Here is a 14,058-nt window from a genome sequence, read left to right on the forward strand (position 1 = left end):
GACTGGTTGCTGAAACCACGCCCGTCTAGCTTGACGTGACATGTTAGCAGGCAAAGGAGCTTTCTATCTATCTTAGATAAAATATTAATGAAGATAAGTTTTATCATCAGAACGTTCTAAAGGTTTACTGTCAATCTACGGTGTTTTTTTAAGATATAGATGCTCCAACGCCAGTAGTGTTGGGTGTGCAAATAACAACATGGAAAATCAAATCATACCTTTATAATGAAATAGAGATTGCGAGATGAATCCAATCTGTGGCACTTGGGTAAAATATGAGTGTCCATTGCAAAACAAAAAAACATGTCACATTTCTTAATGATCTGCTCTCTGTCATCGTTCTTCAAGAAAGGATGCAATCTGAACAGCCATGTTGTAAAACTGTATCTAACAAACAAATGAGCCTGTGTCCAAAGTATATATTTTTTTAAAATAGTGCAGCAGTTTTAGTTATAATATCCAAGCAGTGCTGTCAGAGTTGTATATCCTCCTGGTATTGTCATTGTAGTAAATCTCACAACCAAAACTTTCAGCCAATGCCACGATCCAACAACGTGTGTTCTGTTTCTTCCGCATGCATGTATATCTACACAGACACATATCAGTCTCGAATATTATGCAGCAAGCCATATTTTATAATTGTATAAAATAATCGAGAAAAAAAAACGTCTGAGATGCCAAATTCAGTGGCAGCTGAGGTAACATGACGGCTCACAGACAGCAGCGCAATCTACCTGTCACTCAAGTGACCACGCCCTTAATTATGCAGAACTTTAAGGCTTAATATAATTTAAACGGATAAAAAAAATTCACCCCCCTCAGAGTTGTCACGAAGGGCAAAAATAGCAGTATAGACCAAAACCACAATTTGAACCAACTTGTAAACATGTTTTTTTCTGCTATAAACTTGACCAATTTAACATGGGACTCTATGAGATTCTGCTCTCTTTTGGAGCCTGTCCCTAGCGGCCAGTCGATGAATCGCAGTTTAAGTTACTTCCGTATTGGCTTCATGAGAGAAAGGGGGAGGTTGCCGCTTGGCTAGAAGTAAGAACTGGTTGCGTCAGGGGCTGAGGGCGGGGTTACCGTGACCAACATGAAACTTGTGACTGACTGCCATTTTTGAATAGCAGCTAATCGAGCTAATAGCAGCTTGATTGTAATCTCCGTTTATATACAAATTACGGCGAGCCATGTTTGGATGCCGATGTAGGTTCGCAAAACTATGATCATCAACAGTAGTGAAACATCCGCGATTGTTGATAGAAGGCTTGTTCGAGATGCATCGGAGCAGTGCGTACCGATTCGGCGGATCCGCGGGAGCTTTTGTAGAGCATAAGACTCCTTGTACTTTTATCGTTCTCGTGGAGCTTTGATGTCATGCGCCGATCGCTATGCGAGAAGCCGATGCATCTCAAACAAGCTTGTTGTGTTTGTGTATGGCACTGCAGCGCTAGCTTTGCTGTGAAATATGAGATGTATGCAGTGATGTAAGTCCTGGCTCTGTGCTGGCTCTCTAGCCCGTGGAAAGGCAAACTAGTTCTTAGAAGGCGCGTCAGTTGAACCAACTCCGAACTGGCACTAGCACTAGCTCTGAACTAGCACCCGGTTCGTGCTGGTGGAAAGGGGTAGACAGTGCTGCCAAATCAGGCGCTGGTGCCACCTTAGAACTTAAAGGTTTAGTTCACCCAAAAATGAAAATTCTGTTATTAATTACTCACCCTCATGTCGTTCCACACCTGTAAGACCTTCGTTCATCTTTGGAACACAAAATAAGATATTTTTGATAAAATCCAATGGCTCAGTGAGGCGTCCATTGACAGCAAGTTAATTTACACTTTCAGTGTCAAGAAAGGTACTAAAGAAATATTTAAAGCAGTTCATTTGACTACAGTGGTCCAACCTTAATGTTATGAAGCGACAAGACTAATTTTTTGTGCACCAAAAAAACTATATAACGATTTTATTCAACAATTTCTAGTGATGGGTGATTTCAAAATACTGCTTAATAAAGCTTCGCAGCTTTACAAATCTTTTGTTTCGAATCAGTGGTTCGGAGCGTGTATCAGACTGCCAAAGTCAAGTGATTTCAGTAAACAAGGCTTCATTACATCATAAATGTTTTGAAACGTTTCGAAATTTCAATGTTGTACCACTGGGGGTGATTATCTCTGTGAACCCATGAAAACATGCTGTAAATATTGACGCAAATTCAGTCATTTTAGGTCGCAAAAATCAGAAAAAAAGTCTGCATAATTGAGACTTGCTTCTTCGTATCATATCTCACATTTGCGACTTTATATCTCACATTTACAACCTTTTCCAAATCTCTCAAATGCAACTTCATATAGTATAACACATTTACAACATCATATTCATATACAAGTTTCGCAATTAAAAATGTATAGTATATTGCATCTTCATATCCCACAATTATACTTTATATCTCATAATTGTAAAATATCCTACAATTACAAATGTATATTTCAATCATGACTTCATATTCCATAATTGCAACTTAATTTCTTATAATTGCAACCTAATTTCTCATAGTTTTGAGTTTATATCTATTTTTTTTTTCTAGCACAATGTGACATTATATTATTTTAAATATTTCAAAAAGTTACTTGTTTTATTTTTTACTCTATGGGGAAAACATGCTTCCATAGTGAGCTGTTCTTACAACTAATCTGTTTGAAACTGTTTGGGTGTTTGTAGGTTCACTCATGCTGAGAGCAGGTATAATTTATTGCTAGGGCTGTTTCCATGGAAACCTGATAAAAGTGTATTTTGTTGATGTTAAATTATTCACAATATATCTTTAGGGCCTGAAAGATATCTTAGGGGAACACAACAATGTTCTTATTTTTTTCAGCTCTACTTTTATTTAGCCAGTCATGGACCTGGATTTAATTGTTTGTTGACAATTCATTATTTGTTAGCTGTTCAACAGAAGTCATATCTATGGTTCTAACAAATCCCTGCACATTTGTTTCTCTGTGTTCTCCCTGCTGCGGTGGATTTGTTAGTTTTAGCACGCATGAACAGTAAGTTTGTAATGCCAAGCCATCCATAGAGCTAGTAAACTTTCATCTGCAGACCTCACTATCATCCATCAAACATTTATTTTGAAAATCCTGCAGAAAGGCAGAGATGTGCTCTTTTGTTGGGGACATTTACAAATAAGTACTGTGGCAGTGCGATGGTATCAGATGCTGATATCATGGTACCTCATAATTACCATATTCATGTTCCATGATGGTACTACCATGGTACATGGTCAGTGCGTTTTTTTGTGCTCACATTGTGCTTTTTTGTGTGAATTTAGTTAATTTTCATTGACAAAAACAAATCAAACCCTGTTTTGGGGTTGTGGTTGAAATTTTAAAAACAATGTTTACTCGAATCAAAACATCTAGAGGAATTTTACAGTTTTTTTGTTTTTTTTTTTTGTCCATAGTGGACAACCTCCAACAACAGAGCCAGCAAACCACTTTGCATTTGTCATATTGTAACCCACACCACCACTCCATCATGATTTTGATCATGCATATCCAATTTTACACTCAAATTGCATTAGCCAGTAGTTTCTTCCTGTTCTAAACCACAAACAAACTCTCATTGACATTATTTGACCAGATCATTTGCCATTGCCTGATAACAACTCACTTTTGACCAACAACACAATCAATGATTCAATATCTAATTATGTTCTTCAACAAACATTTTGTTTACCTGTAGTGTTTGTATGCATTGATCAAAACAGATGACCTGATTGTGGAAAATCATTACGATTGAACCAAAGCCATTTCAAATCACCATTCGCAGCATGCAGGTTGCATGCTGCCATTTTTCCTCTACAGTTTACTGAGCACTTACTCTGAGCTCTCTGGCTGTTTCTTTATCTAGTGGAGCAGCTTCCCACAATTACAGAGCAGTCTCCTACTTCTCTGGTCGCCTTCCCTTTCGAAGAGAGCTTCCCTGTGAAGTGTGAGGCCACAGGAAACCCTGGACCAGAGTAAGCCATATACACACACATATACTACCTTTCAAAAGTTTGGGCTCAGTGAGCTCCCTGCTGAAAAATCCAGCTAAAACCAGCCTAAGGTGGTTCGCTGGTTTAAGCTGGAAGTAGCTAATTTTAGCTGGTCTCCCAGCCCCCCAGTCTCCTAGCTAACCCAAACCCCTCTAAAACCAGCTATGACCAGGTTGGAAGACCAGCTAAAACCAGCCTGACTAGCTTCAGCAGGGAGATTAAGGGTTAGTTCACCCAAAAAAGAAAATTACCCCATGATTTACTCACCCTCTAACCATCGTAGGTGTATATGACTTTATTCTTTCAGACAAATATAATCAGAGTTATATTAAATAATGACATGGCTCTTCAAAGCTTTATAATGGCTGTAAATAGAGGATGAGATTTTGAAGCCCAAAAAAACATCCATCATAAAAGATCCACAGGGCTCCGGGGGGTTAATAAAGGCCTTCTGAAGCGAAGCGATGCGAAAAGATGTGGAAAGAAAAATATCCATATTATTAAAGTATTATATTATTAAAAGTGAACTCTGACCTGATGCATGACGTTTTGGATAGAGCGTATTGGATAACTGCGGAGGATAGAGCAAAACAAAACACCGATCACGAATTAGAAGTCTAAACAAGAAATTTTAAAGAGAAATGTTGGATGATTTCGATATAAGAGAAGAGGGGGCATTTATTAACCCCCCAGAGCTGTGTGGTTATCTTTTATGATGGATGGTTGCACTTTTTTTGAAAATCTCATCCTCTATTTACTGCCATTATAAAGCTTGGAAGAGCACCAGGACATTATTTAATATAACTCCGATAATATTCATCTGGAAGAAGATACTCATATACACCAAGGATGGGTTGAGGATGAGTAAATCATGGGGTAATTTTGAAAATTTTTGGGTGAACTATCCCTTTAAATGTTTTTGAAGGATGTCTGTTATTCTCACCAAGGTTGCATTTAACAGTAACATTGTGAAATATTATTACAATTTAAAATAACTGTTTTCTAATTGAATATATTTTAAGATGTAATTTATTCCAGTGATGGCAAAGCTGAATTTTCAGCTTCATTACACCGGTCTTGAGTGTCACATGATCCTTCAGAAATCTTTCTAATATGCTAGTTTGCTGCTCAAGAAATATTTCATATTATTATCACAGTTGAAAATGGTTGTGCTGCTTAATGTTTTTGTGCATACTGTGATACTTTTTTTTTTCAGGATTTTTTGGTGAATAGAAAGTGCAAAAGAATATAATTTATTTTAAAGAGAAAGCGTATGTAACATTATAAATGTCTTTACTGTCACTTTTAATCGGTTTAATGTGTTATTGCTGGAAAAATGAAAATAAAAGATTGTGAACAAGAGTACATACACTACCTTTTGGAGACCAGATGAAGATGAATGTTTATTTTTAGGGACAGTCCCTGGTTTTTCAGTATCGACCTAATTATAAAACTTAAATTAATTGATTACTAATTGTTCAAAATTGATAAAATTTGATCAGTTTAAATCATGAGATTGGTATTATGGAATCTTAATAATCAAATTTTTAGCTTGAAGTTATGTTATCATTTGTCTTCCTCAAATAATTGCTTGCTTGTGCTAGTTTTGCATTGAAAACTAGAGCAGAGATGGAGGGAACGACCTTCAGGAACGACCGCAAGAGCATCATCATGGTGCTCGTGTGCTGGTTGATCAACATCACCAGCTATTTTTGCGTGATGAACAGTGCAGCTGTGCTAGATCAGCACCAAACCAGCATGGAAATTCAGCAGGGCTAGATCATGGGTAGAACAGCTTCCAATATACGCAAAAACAACATCAGAAACACCCCGCTGGCATTTCAAAGCACCTTTCAAAGCCTCGTCTGAGTATTTGATGTCATTTCAATTTGAAAAACCGAATGTGGAAATACTTGTGGTTTCATATTTCAAAGGATGCACACTGAGTGGTGTAATTTCAGTTAATCACTTATCTTCTCTGTTTTTCAGATTCAGGTGGACAAAGAATGGACAAGACTTTGATCCAGATCAGGACCCCAGACTGATAACTTTAGATGATTCTGGAACATTCATAATTCCCAATAATGGGAATCTCACAGAATTCCAGGGCAATTATCGCTGCTTTGCGACCAACAAGTTAGGAACAGCCATGTCGGAAGAGATTGAATTCATTGTTCCCAGTGAGTAATGTACAACTTTGTGCTGTAAACTCTGTAACGACTCTTTCGGAATGATTTAGAGATTGGTGTCCAATGAAACAACTGCTCTGGTCCATAGTGGGATATCCATTTTACTTGCCCACAACAAACCCTGGAGCTTTTCTTTCCCTTTCATCACAGTGCATTATGGACCATGAGGAGAGGGCTGATGAAAAATGAGTTTTTTCCCCTCTCTCCATCATTTTTCGACATAACATTTCTCATTGTGTTCTGAAATAAACCACATAAATCTCTAAAGATGTAACCAGGGCAAAGAGTAATCAGTTACTAAACAAGAACAGTTTTCAATCAGTCATTCAGCTGACACATACAGTTTCAGCAGCAGAATGATGTGTTATTGGCAGGTTTTGGGACTAAATTTGGGAAATTGGAACGAATAATCTCTTTCCAGGAATGCCTTAGGGGAGAAATTCTGTCTTATACTGCCACCTAATGGTGATTTCATTTGTAAAATTGTAAGTAATTGTATGTCTAGATTCATTTTGCTTGTTGCTCTCCGCAGATGTTCCAAAGTTCCCTAAAGAGAATATTGATCCAATTGAGGTTATGGAAGGTCAGTCAGTCATTCTGGAGTGCAACCCACCTAAAGGAATCCCCCCACTGCAAATCTACTGGATGACAATTGGTAAGTTCTGGTTATCTGGGATCTTTTATTTCATTTTATTTGGGTTAAATTAATCCTGATCCACATTCTGCCCACTATGCATTCAGTGATCATCTGATGAATATTGCATAGTTAAAACGATTGGCTGGCTTCTACTAAAGAATGCTGGGTTAAAAACAACCAAAGTTGGGTTGAAAATGGACAAACACATGACTATGGCTGACTTAAAATGAACCCAAAATAGGTCGGAATATATATAAAGTAGTCAACATTTGAAGTGGATCAAAACTTTAATCAAAGTTGTCCTAAAACCTTCTTCTTAAAACAACTTTGATAAACTATAAACTTTTTTTGGTCGACTTCAAATGTTGACTACTGTATGTGTGTGTATATATATATATATATATATATATATATATATATATATATATATATATATATATATAGTATCTGATTATGTTGTAGTCAGTGTATGCTTTATCCTGTGTGCTTTTTTTTTTGAATAAATAAAAACCTGTAACTGAAGTTTGCCTCTTTTTTTTCACCAAATAACTGGCAAATATGTCAGGTAACCAAGTTAGTGGTTTGTTCTACCCTCATATTTAAAGGTGCCCTCGAATGAAAAATTGAATTTATCTTGGCATAGTTAAATAACAAGAGTTCAGTACATGGAAATGACATACAGGGAGTCTCAAACTCCATTGTTTCCTCCTTATATAAATCTCATTTGTTTAAATAATCTCCTAAGAACAGGCAAATCTCAACATAACACCGACTGTTACGTAACAGTCGGGATGTACGCCCCCAATATTTGCATATGCCAGCCCATGTTCCCAACATTATGAAAGGCATTACACAAGGGCAGCCAGTAACGTCTGGATCTGCAATAGCGAAAAATGGCAGATGGAGCAATAATACAGCCTGGTCTCATTGTTAATACGCAGTTATTAATACGTAACTTTAAAAGACACAAAACGTACATATTTGTGCGTTTTGAATGGTGCTAAAACGTACAAATACTGACGTAATTATGGCACCCAAACGTAAACATACTTACGTTTTTACTGCGAATAAAACGTAAAATATTTACGAATCTTTAATGTCATAAAAATATATGTATAAAATATATATAAATGTTCCCTTTTTAACATTTTTAGATGAATGTAATATCCCTAAACCCCACCCCACCCCGAACCTAAACCTACCCATTTTATACATAATGTTAAAAGAATAAATCATAATTGACAGAAATGTGTAGGAAAATGCCAATTTTAGTAAAATGACATTAAAACGATATTTTGAGCCACTTATCCTACACCGTCCCCTAAACCTACCCATAACAATTTCTTAAAACTACATACATAAATGAAAAACAGACAAACAAGCGTAACGTTAATCACAATCATTTATTTTTTGCAAATATGTCAAAAGTGGTACCAAAAGTTAAAATGATGATGAGTTCCAGTCGCAGTCCTCTCTGGCTGTAACGTAATAGTTTTTATAGGGTACAGAGCAGAATATAATTTATTAATCCATGAAATTATGAATCTGTCTTCTCTCCGTGAAGGCGCGCACTCATTTAAAATGTCAATCCACTGAAACACGGCATATCGCAATCTGCGACGAAGCAGGTGAGAACCAATGAGCGTTCGATATCAGTGCCGTAAACCATGTCGTAACGCTTCTCGAGGGTGGCGCAGGCGCACTGGCGCTATTTTTTAAATTTGAATCATAACGTGCGCGGGTTTTGACTGTGACGGTCGCTGTTGCTGAGAATGAAGGTGAAGATCGACAGATAAAGGGCTGAATTTGAATCTGTTCCTCGCAAACATATGGATTCTAAAGATATGGAGTACAGCAAACAAATAAAATGGGTGTGATTTGTTAATTTATGTTGTGCTTTGGTGTATCTTATGGTTGTATTGTCAGTCACTGCATAGGAAAAAAATCGCACAGCAAAATATTACAAAACGATTATAGAAATGTTATTCATTTTAAGGTTTCAAAGTGTAGTCTCGTTTAACATTATGTAACGTTAATGACAATTGAACACAACATATTTGAATCATTAAAGCCAAGATTTTAATATTAATACATGGTAACGTAATTCATATACATTCACACTTTACGTTAGATGTTTTACGTTTTTTAAGCTGCAAATACGTAAGTATTTGTACGCTTTAGTGCTATAAATACGTCAATGTTGTACATTTTTGTGTGTATGAAAACGTTAGTAAATGTACGTGTGGTAGAACCACACTTCACGTAAAAATACACACGTATTCTCATGAGATCACGTTGAATAATAACTGACATGATCCATGATAACATGATATTTTTAGTGATATTTGTAAATTGTCTTTCTAAATGTTTCGTTAGCATGTTGCTAATGTACTGTTAAATGTGGTTAAAGTTACCATCGTTTCTTACTGTATTCACGGAGACAAGAGCCGTCGCTGTTTTCATTATTAAACACTTGTAGTCTGTATAATTCATAAACACAACTTCATTCTTTATAAATCTCTCCTACAGTGTAGCATTAGCTCATTAGCCACGGAGCACCATCAAACTCATTCAGAATCAAATGTAAACAATATAACAGTATACAATACTCACATAATCCGATGCATGCATGCCGCATGCATGACAAACACTTTGTAAAGATCCATTTGAGGGTTATTTTAGCTGTGTAAACTTTGTTTATGCACTGTTCAAGGCAAGCGCGAGCTCCGTGGGCGTGGAGCACGAGAATTAAAGGGCCAGTAGCCTTGAATTGCCCCAAAATAGGCAGTTAAAAAATGAATTAAAAAAAAAATCTATGGGGTATTTTGAGCTGAAACTTCACAGACACATTCAGGGGACACCTTAGACTTATATTACATATTTTTAAAAAAAAGGTTTGATGGCACCTTTAAAATATTTAAAAAATATCAAAAACATTTTCCTCATATTTTGATGGTTTATATATATCCCCTCCGGACATCACTTTTGGCCACTACTGTATTTATGTTCATTAAAATAATCGTATTATTACTATAATAACATTCTTACTGAGTTTTGAGCCTCATTAAAGTTTTTTTTTTTTTTTCCTTTTCTGTGAAACATCGCAGGTCTAAAGCACATTGAGCAGGATGAAAGAGTATCAGTGGGTCTGAATGGGAACCTGTATTTCTCAAACGCCATTGAGACTGACAGCCGCAGAGACTACTGCTGCTTCGCTGCCTTCCCGCGCATACGAACCATCGTCCAGAAAACGGCCATGTCTGTCGTGGTCAAAAGCAGTACGTTGAAATACTCCTTTTCAAGAGTTTGATTGCATAACATAGTCATTTCTTTACATGACCTGCACTGGTTTCAAACATGCTGGCCATGTGTATCTAATATACATCTCCAGTGTCTCATGTAGTCAATCTCCAAGCGCTTGCTGGACCTCAGCAAATCAGCTTGGTAGATATTGATACTTCCTGTGATGACTTGTTGGTGTATTTCATGTCCATATTATCTATTGTTTTCATTGTTTTTGCATTGCCACACATATTTTTATTTGTCTCCATTTCTTCATCCAAGACAAGTTAATGAAGGACTCAGGCTCTGGTAGCGGCAGAGGTTATGGTGAGTGACATTCATTAGAGATGCTACATGGGTGTAGAGCAGCTACTTTGTTTTTATTTAGTTTTGATTAATTATCTCATTCCATGTCACATCATACTTGCTTACTCTTTAGCCTAGATTTGCAAATCTGAAAGGTTTTCTCTGCTCAACTGTTGGAAATAATCCATAGGTTCATTCATAACTTAATTTCTGTACTGGATCACAAGTGTATTATATTTTGTATGTTAAAATATTTGAATTTGCCACTGACTGACACACTCATAAAGACAGTCTTTGCCGCCATCTAATGGCGTAATAATGTAACTTCGGTTGCTGGTCACCATCAGGAACTATTTTTTTCCAGAGGAAGAAAAGCTTTTAAGGAAAGTTTACTTCATGAATGTTGCATTGATACATATTTTTGGCTCTAATATTTGTATTGTCTGGTAACCATTTTATAAAAGCAATAAGGTACTCAAGGCTAGTGCTGTATCGTGAATAAGTCACGGCTGAAGGGGTTGCAACACCCTTCAGCCGTGACTTATTCACGATACAGCACAGCCTCAAGTAACTTATTGCTTACATATTATATTATATTATCTTTTCACTGTTATAAAGCAAACTCTCTCTTGGAGAGGAAGCCCCGTCTACTGACGCCCACAGGAATGGAGTCACATACATATCTGGTGAAAGGCAAAGATCTTCAGTTGGAGTGTATTGCTGAGGGATTGTAAGTGTCATTGTCTGATATTCATTATTAATTTAATCGATTTGTAAATCTTAATTAGGAGCATGGCATTTCTTTCAATAATACCGCTTGAAATACATTCGATATCTAGTGGGGATACCAAAACGTAGATTATTAAAAAAAAAAGTTTAAGAGCATTTAGATGGATGTGTCAAAATACTAATATTATGCATAATAATATACATTATTAATATACAGGTCTATTTGATCACAAGTCTGTATATATATACATATTCAGCAACATTAAGAGAACATTCTTTCAAATTTGTATGGTCATTAATAACGTTGTTTGCAAAACATTACTACAAAAACAATTATTCATACATCATTCATGGAACACTTTTATCTAAAATGTTTTAGTTGTACATGCATCTAACGTTTTTTTAAACGTTATTACTACTTGTTTAAAAACAATTAGAAAACATTCAAAAGTTATGTTCCCGTAAATTAAACATTCCCATGTTTTCTCTAATGTTCACATATCAAGAAAAATCATTTAAAAACTACATGTTGTGAACTTTCAGAGAACATTCAGAAATAATGTTTTCATAACGTTACGGGAATATTAGCATAACGTTCATAGAACTTTTTTTTAAACTGGGCAGACTCTGTAAAAATGATTTAGCTCATCACTACCGTCTGTCTTTCAGCCCCACACCAACGGTAGAGTGGGATAAAACAGGCTTCAAAAAGCTTCCAGAAAAGGCCGTGGTGGAGAGTCATGGGAAGATGCTCACCATAGAGATGGTGAATGAGGAGGACGAAGGGAAATATACGTGCAAAGCCAAAAATCCCCATGGAGAGATTGTGCATTCTTTTCATGTTACAGTAGAAGGTGGGTCACATTATTTAATCACAGTAATCTCATAATATAACCACAGTAAATGTGCCAGTGTAGCTTTATAAATGGTTTCATATCAGGTACACATTAAATACACTCCAAGTGGTAAAAGAGCACCATCTTCTGTCCAAAAACAAAAAGTGCTTGCAGGACTGATTCAGGACAATTATAAGAAGAGTCATACTATAATACACATTGCTTAATTACCATAGACATGCTAAGGACACAATGGCCATTTTCAGGTTATTAAAAGAACAATTATACTATCATAATAGATTATTGTTCATAGTATTTCTAATAAGTGTATATATAGTTTTTTTATATATTTTCATCATGCGTAGTCTCTATTTTTTCAATACCCTTACCTTAGTCAAGGTAGACGCCATACTGAATAAAAATGACACAGATAATGAAAATGAAGCTGCGAGGGATAGATATATCATTAATAGTTTCTATTTTCAAGCAGCAAGCAAGGTCAGGGCACATACACACACAGCATCTTCACCTTTAACAGCTGTTTGTGTTAAAAAAAAAATGAATATTAGGAAATGTCTGACTGCTGAATGCTGCAATTGACTAATCAAAATCATATCATGTGTATAATGCATTGTTTTACACTACTCAATTCTCTTTCATGGACAGAGCCTCCTGAGTTTGAAATTGAACCTCAAAGCCAATTGGGGACGATTGGATCTGATGTGGTGATCAAGTGTGTCGTGAAAGGAAATCCTCAACCTAGTGTTACTTGGAGAGTCAACGGCCAACCATTGAATGGTAAACATTCCTAATTCCTGAACAACCATCCATTAACAATATAAAATTTGGATTATATTGATTTAAAATGATTGTGCCTACTGACTTCAGAAATGGCAGAAATTGACAGATGTGATTATAACATTTAAATATGTGAATAAAAGTGGCAATTATAACTTTCTTAATGACCTGTCAAGCATTGTATAATGCAATGTCAGCCATTTTTCTTTGTGTTAACTGCATAGCAAATATTTAATCCATTTACAGTATGTATGATGATCATTTTCACATAATTTTTATATATCCTGTTATACACTGTTTTAACAAAACCTTTGACCCACATTTTCTATTTCAGAGGTCCCAGCATCCAACAGGAAAATCTTGAAAGATGGCACCATTTCCATCCACAACGCAAACCCCGAAAACAGCGCTGTTTACCAGTGTGAGGCCACAAACAGACACGGCACCATCCTAGCCAATGCCAACATCATGATTATGAGTAAGTAAACTGTGCTCAGCTGTGCAGTATATTGAACGGATTTCCAATCAAATTAAACATGATGTCTTCCCATTTTGAGATGAACTGTAATCAAATATTGTGATTGCATTCAATAATAATAAAATCATTAATTATCTTTTGCTAGTAGAGATGTTACCAGCTGTCACATTCCGTGCTTATCCCTATAAAGCCTACTGGAACATATTTGCTATGCAAATTTCTAAGGCCTCTATATTATCAACGAGATCAAAGCATTGCTAAAAAAACTGTTGTACACAATAGACACTTTTCACAGACTGTGATGACGTGTTTTAACGGCCAACATCGTAACTTCTGCAAAGTTTTTTTATATTTTAATATTTTTTTAAATGTATGTACATTTATAACACAATACTTTGTATTACATTACCGTTGCATCAAATTACAAGAAACTATTTACCGCTGCTGTGAGGGTGTTTCTAATACAGTGTCTATGGGTGTGACGGTAAAATTGATGTTTTTCTCTCTTCCGACTGTCGTTATCAATCTCTCTCTATTTTCCCCTCTTTTTGAAAGTCTTGAAAACACTATTGTGGAGTTTTTCTTTTGCTGTTTGAGCAAATGGGAACGCAAAAAAAATATATATTTAAAGGTGCTCTAAGCGATGTCACGCGTTTTTAGGCCAAAACATTTTTTGTCACATACAGCAAACATCTCCTCACTCTCCGCTAGCTGCCTGTCCCCTGAACACACTGTAAAAAACGCGGTCTCTGTAGTCGCCACAAGCT

At 36.1% G+C, this 14,058-nt stretch overlaps 1 protein-coding gene across 8 annotated transcripts in view; it reads left to right on the forward strand.

The window, feature by feature from the left end:
- The window catches only part of chl1b (cell adhesion molecule L1-like b), a 75,273-nt gene that overhangs the window by 16,109 nt on the left and 45,106 nt on the right, over positions 1-14,058 (forward strand). For all 8 annotated transcript variants that reach the window (XM_067373917.1, XM_067373916.1, XM_067373923.1 and 5 more), the window contains exons 3-11: positions 3,910-4,018; positions 6,026-6,216; positions 6,758-6,880; positions 9,970-10,140; positions 10,427-10,471; positions 11,069-11,180; positions 11,849-12,033; positions 12,682-12,813; positions 13,148-13,291. In XM_067373917.1, the coding sequence (XP_067230018.1) occupies positions 3,910-4,018; positions 6,026-6,216; positions 6,758-6,880; positions 9,970-10,140; positions 10,427-10,471; positions 11,069-11,180; positions 11,849-12,033; positions 12,682-12,813; positions 13,148-13,291 (1,212 nt within the window). The remainder of the gene's footprint in view (positions 1-3,909; positions 4,019-6,025; positions 6,217-6,757; positions 6,881-9,969; positions 10,141-10,426; positions 10,472-11,068; positions 11,181-11,848; positions 12,034-12,681; positions 12,814-13,147; positions 13,292-14,058) is intronic.

Source organism: Chanodichthys erythropterus, chromosome 21, assembly GCF_024489055.1.
Source record: "Chanodichthys erythropterus isolate Z2021 chromosome 21, ASM2448905v1, whole genome shotgun sequence".
NCBI classification, from domain to species: Eukaryota; Metazoa; Chordata; class Actinopteri; order Cypriniformes; family Xenocyprididae; genus Chanodichthys; species Chanodichthys erythropterus.